This window comes from Sebastes umbrosus, chromosome 14 (assembly GCF_015220745.1).
Source record: "Sebastes umbrosus isolate fSebUmb1 chromosome 14, fSebUmb1.pri, whole genome shotgun sequence".
NCBI lineage: Eukaryota > Metazoa > Chordata > Actinopteri > Perciformes > Sebastidae > Sebastes > Sebastes umbrosus.
Window position 1 is genome coordinate 31,217,998 of NC_051282.1, and position 16,143 is coordinate 31,234,140.

At 37.6% G+C, this 16,143-nt stretch overlaps 2 long non-coding RNA genes and 1 gene segment (V, D, J or C); all 3 read right to left on the reverse strand.

Moving 5' to 3' along the window:
* Nucleotides 1-2,415: 2,415 nt before the first annotated feature.
* Nucleotides 2,416-4,577, reverse strand: LOC119502170. Its single transcript, XR_005210012.1, has 3 exons — nt 4,076-4,577; nt 3,329-3,477; nt 2,416-2,786 (listed from the first exon to the last, which is right to left on the reverse strand). It is a non-coding gene; the product is annotated as an uncharacterized LOC119502170 (long non-coding RNA).
* A 729-nt stretch (nt 4,578-5,306) lies between these two features.
* Nucleotides 5,307-8,194, reverse strand: LOC119502171. Its single transcript, XR_005210013.1, has 3 exons — nt 8,072-8,194; nt 5,538-6,371; nt 5,307-5,448 (listed from the first exon to the last, which is right to left on the reverse strand). It is a non-coding gene; the product is annotated as an uncharacterized LOC119502171 (long non-coding RNA).
* Nucleotides 8,195-10,074: 1,880 nt separating this feature from the next.
* Nucleotides 10,075-14,765, reverse strand: LOC119502094. The segment is given in 5 exon segments: nt 10,075-10,605; nt 10,739-11,050; nt 11,262-11,612; nt 12,541-12,849; nt 14,610-14,765. Coding segments are annotated over 5 exon segments (1,383 nt in total).
* Between the last annotated feature and the right edge of the window lie 1,378 nt (nt 14,766-16,143).

Sequence of the window (16,143 nt, forward strand, 5' to 3'; positions counted from 1 at the left end):
TGTGAAACATGGAGGAGGCTCGGTTATGTTATGGGGCTGCTTTGTTGCATCTGGCACAGGGTGTCTTGAATCTGTGCAGGGTGCAATGAAATCTCAAGACTATCAAGGCATTCTGGAGCGAAATGTGCTGCCCAGTGTCAGAAAGCTTGGTCTCCGTCGCAGGTCATGGGTCCTCCAACAGGATAATGACCCAAAACACAGCTAAAAACACCCAAGAATGGCTAAGAACTAAACATTGGACTGTTCTGAAGTGGCCTTCTATGAGCCCGGATCTAAATCCTATTGAACATCTGTGGAAGGAGCTGAAACATGCTGTCTGGAGAAGGCACCCTTCAAACCTGAGACAGCTGGAGCAGTTTGCTCACGAGGAGTGGGCCAAAATACCTGTGGACAGGTGCAGAAGTCTCATTGAGAGTTACAGAAATCACTTGATTGCAGTGATTGCCTCAAAAGGTTGTGCAACAAAATATTAAGTTAAGGGTACCATCATTTTTGTCCAGGCCTGTTTCATTAGTTTGTTTTTTAAAATGATTCTGCTGAACCATAATTCAAAAACAATATCTGATTTTCATTAGTTAATTTTCAGTACATTTTTATTTATAATTACTTTTGTCAGTTTCAAGTTATTTCAGTGACCATTGTGGGTTTTTCTTTCTTTAAAGGAAGGGTACCAACAATTTTGTCCACGTGTGTATGTTGCCCAACTTGTCAAAGTATTGTTTGTGAGAATAATGGTTGTATTCAAGACGGCTATTCTCAACCACTGGTGGGCCTCAGAGAGCCACCTAGTGGGCTGCGAAGGTGCTGCCAAATGGTTAAATGAACTGCTATTCTGTATTTCAGAGGTTGTAGCGGGCTCACGTTTAAAGCTACAGTGAAGATACTGGAATCATATGAAACTGCAAAACCTGATGAATCCATCGGTACCAACCATGTCATGCTAACTTGTCGAGAAGGAGGCTAAATAACGCTCCAAAATTACGCTAAATTTGGTGAGAAAAAACTGTCATGTGAGAATAAAGTCAGAAGTTTACAAGAAAAAAAGTCGTAATATGATGAGAATTTCTCACAATTCTGATACTCAGTTTTCCTTATTTAATTCTTATTTAATTTTACAGATTCAGTTCCCCTTCACAATTTTAATTTTTTTTATTACATTTTTTTTTATTTTTAATATTTTTCAGAATGTGTTTTCTGAATACCTCTCACTCAATATGAGCCTTCACAGCTCACGTTAGGTGAGAGGTTATGATGCATGTTTTTGGACAGCCGGAGGAACCCAGAACACCTGGAGGAAAACCCCCGTTGACACGGAGAGAACAGGAAAACTCTACACCTCATATCGCATGAGGTGACGGTGCTACACCTCATATCGCATGAGGTGACGGTGCTACACCTCATATCGCATGAGGTGACGGCGCTATACCTCATATCGCATGAGGTGACGGTGCTACACCTCATATTGCACGAGGTGACGGTGCTACACCTCATATCGCACGAGGTGACGGTGCTACACCTCATACCGCACGAGGTGACGGTGCTACACCTCATATCGCATGAGGTGACGGTGCTACACCTCATATCGCACGAGGTGACGGTGCTACACCTCATATCGCATGAGGTGACGGTGTTTTATACTTCTGGTGAATATAATCCAATCAATCTTATTTCCATAGATGTATTTAGTATCTACAGTTCCCTTTGTTAACGCCTTATTTTGAAAACCCGGAAGTAGTCCCACGTGTCTACTTCCTCTAACTTCTCCAAGGTGGTCTCTAGCTCTCCCGTCAGCTCCGTTCTCTTTATCCATCCATGGTCAGCTCCATCGGGGCCGTTTCAATGCAGAGAACACAAATGTCAGTATCTGGGTGCTCTACAGTCGTAGCGTCGGCTACATTTCACCACGGAGATGAGAGCGACGGCTGGCTTGACCGCAACGTTACCGCCATACCATAGCGTTTCCTGTCCGTGACAGAGTTAGCATGCAGCTTTAGCTCTGCTCTGTCTAGCTCTGCTTTTCCTGTCAATGTGTGAAACCCAAAGTGTTTCCATCCTTTACTGGATGTGTAGTGTTTACCACGCTGGATTTAACATGTGAGGGTGCAGGTCGTATCCACGCTGACCCTCCAACGTTTTCTACTCTTTCAATTGATTTGCACCTCTGTATCATACCATTTAGTAAGTCCAGTTCAGACCCTTCAGCATCTTCAAATGACTACACAACATGTGTTTCACATAGATCACCGCTGCTGTAAGCGGAGCTTTGTCTCGCTCTAGTGGACATTCTGAGTAGTACAGGGTATGCTGACATTGTCACATGGTATACTGTACTAAGCATTTCTCTGAAGAAGAAATAGCCTATTTTTTGTGTCATCATTTGTTTTAATATAATCAAGGAGGCAAATTATGACAAACTGTGTTTTCCATAATTGAATCTTTATTTTTCTAACTGCAATATATGTTCATTACATTGGTATTTGAATCTCAAAAGTCATGCTTTAAAGCTTTTATTTATTTATTGTTGTCTCGTTTCCTCTTACACACAAGAACTACTACATAGCCTACATGCCACACCAAATATATATAACTGAAAAATTAAAAAGAAATGAATAAACCAGTTCCGTAACATATAATAATAGAAATATATATATATATATATTAAAAAAAGAAACACAAATTAATGAATTACACTTTAAAACTAGTGAGGCCACATGACATCAAAAACCCTCAAAAGTCCACATTTGGATGATAAAATGGGATAGGTCCTGGGATCATCATCATTTGGTCTAAAAGGAGAAAACATAGGGAATGTGTCAGGATCTAGTGACAGTTTTCATTTGTAAAATTAGCCAGAAATATTTGTAGTCCATAGTAATGTCAATATTAAACATGACAGGGATATTAAAACCATACAAGTGATGTACTGGGAGATTATTTTAAAAAGAGATGTTATGATATCATTTTTTCCTTCTCTATAATGATTCCGATACCAGCATTATAATAAAATATATAGTCATTATTATTATTATTATTATTATTATGATTTAACAGCTGTGACATCAGTTCTTCTTCGCTGCTCTAAAACAGTAGTCGCCAGTGACAGCCATGATACCTCCAGGACGAGGGCGCAGTGAAGGCTACTGTTTTGGAGCGGCGAAGAAGAATTGATATCCAGTTAATAAATGATTGTATCGGATCGTTGCATAGACTGGCGTACTCGCCGATCCCGAATTTTGGGCAGGATCGGACGCATTTCCGATACTGGTATCGGTCTCGGAACAACTCTAACTTTAAAAATACTCAAACTACTCTAACTGTTTTATCTTACCTTCATCATGGTCGCCAAGACACCGTAGATGATGGAGATGAGGAAAAGAACGAGGAAAGTGAAAGTCATATACGAGCTTTCCACACCTGTGTCTTGGTTCACGTCATTATGCATGATGTAATCTAAGAAATTACAGTCCTCCAAGGTGTCTGTGAAAGAATTAAAATGAGATATTTGTTAGTTAAACCTGCAGTAAGCAGATTTTTTTTGGCGTCATTGGGTACAAATTCCATAATAGCCTTTCAGCATATTGTAATTCAAGTGTTCTCAGAGAAAACTAGACTTTTGCACCTCTTCATGGCTCTGTTTTCAGACTTTAATAAATCTAGCCTGTGATGGATTGGACTTTGGCCAATCACCTACTCGTAGGTTTTATCATCTATTCACATGGTAGATCACCGAAAGAAGGTATAAAATAACATGACAGTGGCCTCCAGCGTAATTTTTTTTTTTTTGTCTAAACCTAAATAAGTTGTAGTTTTATTACTTAAACCTAAAGAAGTTGTAGTTTTGTTGCTTAAACCTAAATAAGTTGTAGTTTTATTACTTAAACCTGAAGAAGTTGTAGTTTTGTTGCTTAAACCTAAATAAGTTGTAGTTTTATTGCATAAATCTAAAGAAGTTGTAGTTTTATTACTTAAACCTAAAGAAGTTGTAGTTTTGTTGCTATTAACTCGACGTTGTTATAAATATGTAGTTAACCTAGTATGTGCAATCTTTAATGTGCAAGAAAGACTTTAATCACACCTGGTTTGGATATGTCCAGGGATATCGTGGTGTTTGCATGTGTCACCCTGCAGGTGAGGTTGGCTCCAGGTAACCAGATGACTCGGGACAGATGAAGGCGGCTTTGAATGCTGAACGTTCCGTTCGGGCCTCTGTGGGGTTCACTAGTGTCGTAGTCCGACAGTTCTTTGGTGTCATCGAGAAACCAAGTGATGTTAATGGCTGCAGGGCTGAAGCCAAAGACCAGGCACACAAGTTCACCGGAGCCCTGGAGCAAGGTGGCTGAAGGTTGGCTGTGGGTCACCGTGGCTGGGGAAAAGAGTCATGAAAGGTTTAATAATTCATTTGTATTGGGGAAGGTCATGGAGCAAGAATAATCAGGGAACATTTGTCTGTAAATGCTTTCATAATCACTTTAATCTAGGGATGCACCGATACCAGTACTGGGTATCGGGTCCGATACTGTGCTCATGTACTCGTGCTCGCAAAACGGCTCTGATACAATGGCACCGATACCACTTTACAGCAGAGTTTTTGAGAAAAGTGGTGAAAAGTAACGCCTCCGCCTGTGTAGGAAGATCATTAAGCTCAACGGTGTTCCGTACAGAGCGCAGGACATGATTTCAACGGAGATTAATGAACATTTTAAATGTCAAATTATTCAACGGTTGGCTATAGGAATAAGGTGGATATAGTCATCTTACCTGCAACATTCACAGTCACCTCGGTGGATGAGAAGCACTTATGTTCAGCTTTACATGTTATAGACTTGAGCTGTTTCCATCGACTTGAGGAAACCGTCACTTGACTGATTATATGAGTTGTGTTTTTGACCAGGGTCGCGGTGCTACCCTCTGTTACTCCCCAGGTCACCTTGGCATTGAGAACAGTGAGGACCGAACATGTTGCTTTCACGTCGGATTTTGCCTCCATTACTTCCTTGAAGCTGGGAATCTCCACATGGATGGGGGGAGGGGCACTTGAAAGGACTGCAGGAAAAGAAAACATGCATTTTATTGTCTTAAAACATTCAGCAGTTTTCATATTGTGCTGTGAGACAGTAGCATACTTACTTTGACAAATACTTATTGTTTTTATAAATTCCTGATCTTTGCGACTGGACTTGCATGTAAACTTTGAGCCAGCATCCCACTCCGTCATATTTGGCTCAATCTCACTGCTTAGACTGAAGGTTTCCTTCTTTCCTCTCTCCAAACTCTGCAGCTTTCTTTGGATTCCCTGAATGTCTAGAGTTTGGTCGTCCCGCTCCCACATCACATCCAGATCGTTTGGAAAGAAGCCGCTCAGGGTGCAGATGAGTTTGACCGATGAGGTCCCGAATTCACCTTCCCAGTCGGGATGTAATGTGATGTTTGGAGAGACGACCAGCGGTGCTGAGATAGAGAAGAAATAGTTTTGTCTTTACTGGATGCGGACATTTCTTTAAAATATGAGCTGATTTCACGTCTTCAGTTATACATACCTTCAGATTTTGGTCAGGTTGAAATTAGTGGCGTTAAAGTTTCATATGATATCTGTAGCTTCACTCGAGCTCTAAAACTGAACCTATTAGAGCCTCTGAAAGACGGTAAAGTCAGTCGCGGGTCTCGGAGGGTTAAAGTCAGGTGGAGACGGCGCTGGAAGTCTGTTGCACAGATGTCGCAGCATGACATCACGGCTAGCAGCGAGCGGAAGCATTGAGTAACACCCAGGTCCCGAAACAGTACCAAAATGCAGAAGTGAAACAATGCAAAGAGCAACGGTGCGTCACAGACAGCAGGTGTGAGGCGCAGTTGTGCCAGTAAGAAGAAGCGGCGTGCACATTTACATGTCTCATATCAGTTTACATATTTTTTCACATGGCTTCTCATGACTTTGCTAAAGGTTTTAGTTCTCGACTCTCTTAATAATAGACTCGAGAACTAACCGACTGTACAGTCTCCATATTTACATGTCGAGTTGAACACGGGCTGATGATTCCAGGTGCTAGGGAGATGACAAACATAACATATTGCATAATAAAATCATTTTTAAAGAGATGAAATAAATAAATAGGACTGTTTGAGTATTTCTTTATAGGTGAAACTACAGGCAGTATGAACAGTTTCAAAATAATGGAAGAGAAAAAAGTTGGAGGAGCAACATTAATGGTTATCTTCAATAAACATTTATTTTCAAAAAGACACAAAGCTCTTGTAATTAAAAGGAAAAAGGACAACAGTGATTACTTACATGATACTATGAGTTTATAAGAAGAAATGCGTGAAATATAGTTTTTTTTTTGTTTTTACAGAAAGTTCACCTTGTTTCATTTAACCTGAGAAGACAGAAAAAAAAATATGGATTAGTAATGTTGTAAAATAAATGTGTCAACATATGGCATATACTAGATGATGATGTTACAACTGGCTTCTGTTGTAGATTGCTGTACTAATTTAACTTAATTAACTTATGACTTATGATTTATTTTTTTAATAATAAATACAAACTATTTTAATCTTCAAGATTTTTTACCAAGTTGCTGGTACACGATTTATTATTTTAATAATACATACAAATTCTGTTCATTTTTAAGATTCTTTACCAAGTTGCTGGTGCACGATTTATTATTTTAATAATAAATAAAAATTATGTTAATTAAGATTTTCTACCAAGTTGCTGGTGCACAATTCATTATTTTAATAATAAATACAAATTATGTTAATTTTTAAGATTCTTTACCAAGTCGCTGGTACAAGATTTATTATTTTAATAATAAATAAAAATTCAGTAATTTCTATTTATGTATATATTTGTTACATTTTGCTTTACAAAGTTAGGAAAACAGTTTTTAAGTCAGGCCTGATGTTTCTTAACACATAAAAGAATGATCTCAGTCACGTCCACACTGTGAGACATACAGCTTATTAATTAAACACTGGTATCGGATCGGTACTCGGCATCTGCCGATACCCAAAGCTCAGGTATCGCTATCGGTATCGGTATCGGGACTGAAAAAGTCGGATCGGTGCATCCCTAGCTAAAGGTGAAATGTGTGTCATCGTACCATTTTAAATTAAATATTGTGGTCCTGCAGAGACCATAACCATAACCACCATAACCACCATAACCATTTTAACATGTTTTTCAATGAAAATGCGAATACTGATGTAAAAAGTATAATTCCCTCTAATATCGCAAATCATATCGCAATTTCAATATCAGTCAAATTAATCACAATTAGATATGTTTTTCAAAATCGTTCTACAAAGACCCACAGTAACCGCAACACCTGCAAAATATAATTCAGTTCCTTATAATAGCACAGAAATTTTGAATAATTGTTTACAGGCTCAAAATGTTAAATTATTGTTAGCTCAATATACTACAGGTTACCACAGAGTTGAGTCTTTATGCTAACTTATGCCAATTATTGCTCTCTTTTATGTATAGTAGTAACATTTCTTAGGAAAACGCACTAAATCAAGTTATAGAGATTACGTTTTTGTTGACATATTACACCAATAACACTTATTTATGACTGTATTCATATTATTATTCTATTATTGATATTAATTTAATTAATTAAGTCTTTTTTTTTACTCGTTTGACTACATACATGCTGAACATTTTTTTTTTTTTACTGTATTAATTTAGAGATTTTCCAAAGTAAATGTCCCCAGAAGTGTATGATTCAACTTTTCCTCATGGTCTAGTGGTAAAAGAGTTAATAAAAATCACAATATCGAATCACAATACTTCAAAAATCGCAATACATATCTAATCAGCACCCAAGTATCGTGATCGTATTGAATCGGGAGATAGGTGAATCGTCCCAGCCTTAATGTTTACTGAGGTAGTTATGATGTGATTACATTATGATGATTATTATCGTTATGCCCTTTATGAAACAGTCGTCACTCCTCATGTTAGAAGAGTTTTCTGCCAACCCATCTGTGTTGTTTGAATACATTCCTCTTTTGGTTTGAGTTAAACCCAAATCTGTGCACAACTCTTAACACATAAGCTCATTATTACCTTAAAAGCAGTGGTTCCAATGCTGAACAGCAGAGTGATGAGGAAGAGAAGGATGAAGGTGATGGCTGTGCTTCCCATGTTATCTTCTTCTGCTTCCAGCGCACCGTTCAGTAGGTAGAAGTCTGGTACTAGAAGTACAGTAATTATTCAGTTAATACTTAAGATATAACCTAACAATCAGTTAGTCAGTCAATCAATCCAAGTATAAAATAGCCGACCGCAAATTAACCCTCTGAGACCCACAACAGACCCGCTTTAGTCTTTTTTAGGGGGGTCCAGGGGGTCTTTAGGGGGAGATAGCAGGTCAACAGTAGATGTCACATAGAAGTGATGTACATCATCTGAAAGCTGCGAACCTGAAGAATAATTTGAGATGCTGCTCAATCAAGTTGTTCTAGTCATAAATCAGAAATAAACATGAATTCATGAATTCATTATTTAAAATGATTCAATTTAACCATTTTTTTTTTTACCACTGGAGAATTGATAAAAATGATCAATAATCCCTCCAAAATCCCACATTAAGACACCAACTTCTACGCTGATGATGCCCACCTCTACATATATACACTAAATCCGTCATCACGGCGACTCTATTACATTTTTTCTGTGATTGGATGGCGAACACTTGTGTTGTGTAAACTGCTCAGAAACCCCCTTATTTTCAATCTAGCTAGGAAAGTCATCCATCCTCTGAATGCTCTAGGTCTCTAGTTTGATCCATCCATCCTCTGAATGCTCTAGGTCTCTAGTTTGATCCATCCATCCTCTGAATGCTCTAGGTCTCTAGTTTGATCCATCCATCCTCTGAATGCTCTAGGTCTCTAGTTTGATCCATCCATCCTCTGAATACTCTAGGTCTCTAGTTTGTGGCTGTAAAGTTTCATGAGGCTGTGATTATCCTAGAGGTCACCACAGGTCATTTTATACAGTGAGGTCAATAAAATGTCTCCTATGGGGACTAACATCATCACACATGAATACAGTTGGGCTCATTGGATCCACAAGAGTCTCAGCTCTACAGTGATACACAATTTATGTAATTCAAGACTGTTCAGGGACCCCAGTTTGAAGAAATATTCAAACACACCATTTTAGAATAGAAGAAAATAACCAAAACTGCATGTGATTATCATAAAGTGGGTATGTCGGTAAAGGGGAGACTCGCGGGTACCCATAGTACCCATTTACATTCACATATCTGGAGGTCAGAGGTAAAGGGACCCCTTTGAAAATGACTTTGCCAGTTTTTCCTCGCTAAAATTCAGCCCAACTTTGGAGCGTCCTTCCCGAAAAGCTAACATGACCTGACATGGTCCAATGGATTCTTTAGGTTTTCTAGTTTCATCTGATATCTGTGTCTTAACTCTAACCCTAAAACTGAACCCACTAGAGCCTCTGAAAGACAGTAAAGTCGGTCAGGATCGCGGGTCTCAGGGGGTTAGTATATTGTATGACGTCAGAGGTCAGAGTGGATTTAATTAGTAAACCAATCAGTCACTCAATCAATCAATCAATCCAAGTATAAAATAGGCAACCACAAATTAAAAGCACAGTACTGACATTGTTATTAGTCTACCGTAAGGCCTAATATAGTTTTGCATGTTGATTAAAGTCAATGATCCTGAATTGCTTTTGAAAGACCCCATTATTGGTATGGCATGCATGACTTGGCTTGTGAATCAGTATATTATTAATAATAATAATGTATTATTTGACAGAGCTGGAGTTGTTGGGGGGGTGCAAGACCCAGTAGAGGAAACACACAAAGTCCACAAAGTCCACAAAGACAAGACGACGTTAATGCACCGTCTACAAATAACAATGAACGATTATTTAATTCAAATGTTGCCTAGAGTTAGTGGTGGTGGTGTTATTCTATACAATATGATGTTGAAAGTTTGATATATATGTTATCCAACATGGATTTGTGTTGCGTTAGGACAGCACTGTGACACTAAATATCGGTTAAATAAAGACATGAACAATATGCGACGAACATCAACAGAGTTGCAAAGTAGCTTTTTTTTTATTTTTGATTTTGAATCTGCATTAAAAAGACAAACACAATGTCATATCACAAGCAAACAAACATTCAACAACAACAAACAGCAGAAGACACAGCGACACACACAGTGACGTCTACTGGGGCCTGCACGTTTCAGGGATGTTCATGTTGAGGTTGACCAGGTTGGTTCTGTCAAACGTTCTTTGGCCGATGGACCTGACGATAGCTTTAGTTGAGTTAGCCACAGACTCGTGGTGAACTACACAGCTATACACCATGTCCTTGTTTTTCCACTGCTCGAGGGTGAGAGATAACTGGCCGTAAGCCGAATAGGATCCTTGGCTTTCTACGGGGTTTGTGGTATGGAACTCGTACTGTGAGTCCGCTTCCTCATCATCAACAAGCCAAGACACAAAAACCTCCTGAGGGAAGAAGTCTTTCACATAGCAAGACAGGGACACCCTTTCTTGTCTAGTATGTTCTACTGGAGGTAGCATAAACACGGAAGGACGCTGAGTCTGACCTCCTGCAAGCGTGAGAGAACAATTAGTGCTCCTGCTGCAGATAAATGTAAATATCCGGTACAAAAATACACTTAGAAATATCACTCATAATGTGTTTGATGGCATGACAAGAGCACAATTGTTAGGTTTTCTTACCAATAGTCCTCTCGTAGGGTTTCTTCAGTCTTTCCAAGAATTCGGTATGTACAACAATGCAGACATACTTTTCCCCTCGGCTCCATTCGTCGTACGAGATCTCGAGTGGACAGTCTACTATGCCTGTACGTCCTTTAGGTGGGGATATTAAGGAATCAGCCACTGCATCTCCTTTCTTGTTTTCCCAAAAAATCTCTTCGACAGATGGGTTATTTATGTTGACTCGACATATTACAGTTCCTTTTCTCTTCAAAAACATGTCCTCCATTTTGGGTTCAATGATCGTAATATCTGCGTCACGACATCCCACAGCTGTTGAGTCAGAAATCAATGAAGAATTATTGTGGCTGCAAAAACATGAGAATTAAAATTCAATTTTGTAGTATGTTTGTGAAGGTTCTCAGTCCTCCAGGTCATGGTATCCGAGGAAGGGTTAAATCAGCAGCAACTGGACTCTAAACCAAGTCCAGTTGCTGCTGATTTAACCCTTACAAGGATAAAGAAGTAGTAGAAATTTACTCACATGGCGGACAAACAGTTGGGCCCTCATATATCACAGATGAATTCTTGGATGGTGTAGCTTTGTCACATTTCCCATTGAACTTGCATGTAATCTTCGTGTCGTCAGTCCACTCACTAGACTTCAACGTGAGAAAACTGGCCGCGCTGTACAGTTTGGTTCCATTCTCGTCCTCTCTTTCCTTATAAGGTGTTGTGAACTCGTTTATTTTGGTGGTGATTTCCACTTCATTTTTCAGCCATTTGAACTCATAATCTTTTGGTGAAAAATCTTTGGCAAAGCAGGAGAAGGAAGCCTCGGCTTCATCACCAGGGGAGGCCAACACTTTAAGAGTTGGCAACTGACAAATATCCGCTGAAAAACAAACATATGCACAAATATATGTATGCAGAAGCAGGGGAATCATTTCCGTATATATATATATATACAGAAGCAAAGGTGAACATTGTGCTACAATGCTGTTTTTTTGCACATTGTGATCCTCAAATGAACTTGTGCAGAAAGAGTCAAAAATAAGATTTTCATTGTATAAAAAAAATGATTGGAAGAGCAGAGCTTCAATGCTCGCTTCTGCATATACATTGACTGCTCGGGCAAGCGAACACAGATTTAATGTTAATTATCAACACACAGTGGAAGTGGACAGACGTCAGGAAGAACTAGGGTTATGCAGATAGACGGAAAGAAGCAGAACACATTGCAATAATATGTTCTTAGACAGGAGCAGAGGACATACAGTATATTAGTAAAGAATAAAATAGTCAGCAGCTAGCTGAGCTTCAGCCTTCTTATTCCACCTCGCAGTTATTTTTTGTTATGCTCTCTTCTGTGTTGAAGCTCCTTTTGAACAATTAACAATTCAGTACATTTATATCTATGTATTTATTTTAGAGCTTAATCAATTTGTTGTAAACTATTAAATTAATCGCCAACTATTTTGATAATTAATTGGTTTGAGTAATTTCTTTAAGAAAAACAAAAGTTTAAATTCTCTGATTTCAGCTTCTTAAATGTGAATATTTTCTGTTTTCTTTCCTCCTCTATGACAGTAAACTGAATATCTTTGAGTTGTGGTTTAAATCAGATTGAATGGAATCGTGGACTTGGACAGTCATGACATCTCTAGCAATTAATAAATGCAATTAAAAAAACTTAAAATTATTGCACAATTATTGAATATGTTAACAGCTCCACCATATAAACCTGCTAGATTTCAAATCAACTCCTAAAAAGGCATTAATATATGACTTAGCGTAGGTCTTACGTGGTGGTTGTGTTGGTGGTGGTGGTGCTTCGACAATACACTGGCCAGTTCCCGCTGTATTGGTTGCGACACACTGGAAGGGCACCCTGGCGTCCCAGTCCTGTCTCCTCACTCGGATTTGACTGACTCCGGTATAGAGGTTGTTTTTCTGTACTGCAGGGTACTGAATGAAGTCCGTCAAGGCAACGCCATTTTGGTTCCATGCGTAGGTCAGTGAGGAGGGCGAGAAGCCGGTGGCGAGGCAGCCAAGAGTGACCATTGCTCCAGCCTCGGAGCCACATTGGATCAGAGGAAACACCGTTGGTGCAGATGGTGTAGGTGGAGTGGCTAACAAAAGAAAAACAAATGTGTTTTTAAAATAAAAAAAAAAAAAAAAAAATGTATTCAACACAAGACGGAGAGAACACGGAGTGTAACAAAGCACAGCATTGAAAACCTTTATATTATATGTTATATCTCATTTATTTAGAAGTTGTTTGTTCCACTAACGTTAACATCCCTCAATAATATTATTTGTTATTCAATATATAAATTAGTAAATTACTTTAAATGCACAACTTTGACAATTATCATTACTATTTTTTTAAACTGAAGGAGTGAAGGATAAATTTGTTGCTGCATTAAAAAGGTTTACACCTGAATTACAATTCCTGTTCATTTTGAAGATTTTTCTTTTTTACCAAGTTGCTGGTGTACGATTTATTATCTTTATGATAAATATTAATTCTGTTGATTTGGAATTTGTTTTTTAACCAAGTTAATAATGTACGATTTATTATTTAAATAATAAATACAAATTCTGTTAATTTTGAAGATTTCTTTTTACCTAGTTGCTGGTGTACGATTTATTATCATAACAATTAAGAATTCAGTAAATTTATATCTATGTATTTATTTTAGAGCTTAATCAATTCGTTGTAAACTATTAAATTAATCGCCAACTATTTTGATAATTAATTGGTTTGAGTAATTTCTTTAAGAAAGAAAAAGTCTAAATTCTCTGATTCCAGCTTCTTAAATGTGAATATTTTCTGTTTTCTTTCCTCCTCTATGACAGTAAACTGAATATCTTTGAGTTGTGGACAAAGCAAGACATTTGAGGACGTAATTTCGGGCTTCACAAATCGACATTTTTCACCATTTTCTGACATTTTTCATTATAAATCGTACACCAGCAACTTAAAAACGTAATGTAAAAAACCCCGTAATATAACGTAAAAAATCAACAAAATGAACCGCATGTACAAGTCAAGTGTAAACTTTTTTTTTAATGCAGCAACAAATTGGTTGCATTTATTGCATACATTTTACAAATAGAATTATTGTTAAATTATTATTTTTGTAATTTGAATTAGTTAATAAATTATTTGCCATAATGTTCTTGTATAAAAATGAAGTAGTATTTAGTTCGATACTGTACTCTGCCTCAATTTACTGACAATAGTCAACCAATTTAGTATGACATATACAAACTTGCAATTGTTGGTGTAATTAATAAATACAATTAAAACATTTTTAACGCAGCAACAAATTATTATATATTACAAATAGTATATAAACATAAAAATGTAATTGAATAGATCGGATGCATTGTTACCGATACCCGATCCAGCTATTTGACTCAATATCAGACCGATATCCGATCCCTAAAAGTCCATCCATTAACTCAGTTGATTGCAGTCACATTCTTACAAAAACATATTACTTTTTTTGTAAAAATTCAGCACTATTTTGCCGTCTAAAACATACCGTGCCGTAGATTTAAATGGTATAAAATCTTACCTGATGACACTGTTACCATAGTGCCTTTCCCCAGTAGTCGAAAGCCCAGTTGCCACAGTTAAGAGTCAATTCACACTTCTCACAAAAACTCACCGCAGTAATAATCCCATTATGTCATGCACCAAATAAAGCTAAAATGTACACCTGTTGACGGACTCCAACTGAACTAAAGTAGTTTTGTTCAGGCTACAAAATACTGTCTTATCACCGGCTCAACAGTTATGACCACATGAAAATGCTGATATATATTTTCGTAATGTGATTAGGAATGTAATTCTCTAATCAGAAATATTAAGATTACATACCTGAAGTGACGGTGACCATGGTGCCTTTCCCCCAGTAGTCGAAGCCATCACAGTGATGTATTACAATCTGCTTCCAGTACAAATACTTAAAATGTTGATTAAACCGTACATGTTTCACTGACAAAGCAATTCCCACTGAACTATTTATTAACCACGTCCCTTGAGACGTTCATTTCCTGTGGTCTGTCTGGGTTATTATATAAAATGAAGTGTGTGTTGCCAACGGTTACTGTGAACACTTCCTCTTTTATCAGCCCCTTCTGTCGGCTCCAGTTCCGGCAGCATGGACTTGATTCAGCCCAATCGCTGTTAAGTTTGAGAAGAAAAAGCAGTTGATGATAAAGAGTTCTGTTGTCTGTTTTATGGCCGTTGATTGGAGATGTTTTCACAGCAATATAAAATAGGTATCAGACATTAGGGATTATGATCTGTTTGAATTCTAGGGCGATATGTTTTTACAACGATACCATGCATATCGCTTTCCACGGTTCCGACATGATTCAAGGACGATATTTGGCTCATCTAGAGCGATACAATGACTTGAAATCAATACAGTAACAGGAGGTGCAGGTCAGGATTCCTCAACGTTTTTCTTGTAAGGGAATCAGGGATAAATTAATTATGGATATAAACAAGTAAACACAACGATTAATGGCAAATACACACAGCTTTTATTAGAAAATAATAAAAAGTGCAACTTCAGGACCCGCTGCTTCAGTTCTCAAGATACAAGGCAGTGTAATATTTAACAAAAAAATACAATAACCTAACTTCTATTCAAGTTAAATGAACATAAAATTACAACTTTTTCTTGTAAATTTCTGACTATTTTCATATTACGACTTTCTTTCTCGTAAATTTATGACTTTATTCTCATAACATTATGACTTTTTTCTCTTAAATTTATGACTTTAATCTCTCTCTTTGCCTCTCTTTTCGAGACGCGCTAATCAAAAAACACACGTGTATTACCAGAAAACAATCTGTTGTTTTTTCCGCTCAGCTTTTTCCTTACATTGGGGTGATGATGTTGGTCATGCCACTCTGTACAGTTATCAAACTTTGCTCCAGAGATCTTCTTTGTTATGTCTTTGGTGCTAAATCACTAAATCACTCTCTTTTTTGGCCTTTGCATATGTGGCTTGGCTGCAGGGCCTCTAGACATGTTAGCATTCATTTGATGGGAGCTTGTACAGTAGGGCTGAGATGATTCACCTATCTCCTGACTTGAGACTTGGGTGCCGACTCGATATGTATTGTGATTCGATATTGTGATTATTGTTAACTTATTTAACACTAGACCATGGGAAAAAGTTGAATCATACACTTCTAGGGAACTTTGGAAAATATCTAAATGAATCCAGTAAGAACGTTTGATTTTCAGCATGTATGTAGTCAGAGATGTCCTGAAGTAAAATATTTATAATTTGTTTTATCCAGCAACCCCAAAATCAAAGAATAAAGACATTTCCCTCACAAATTAGTGGCATTTTCTTTTTAATTTATTATTTATTTATAATTTATTTAGTATTGC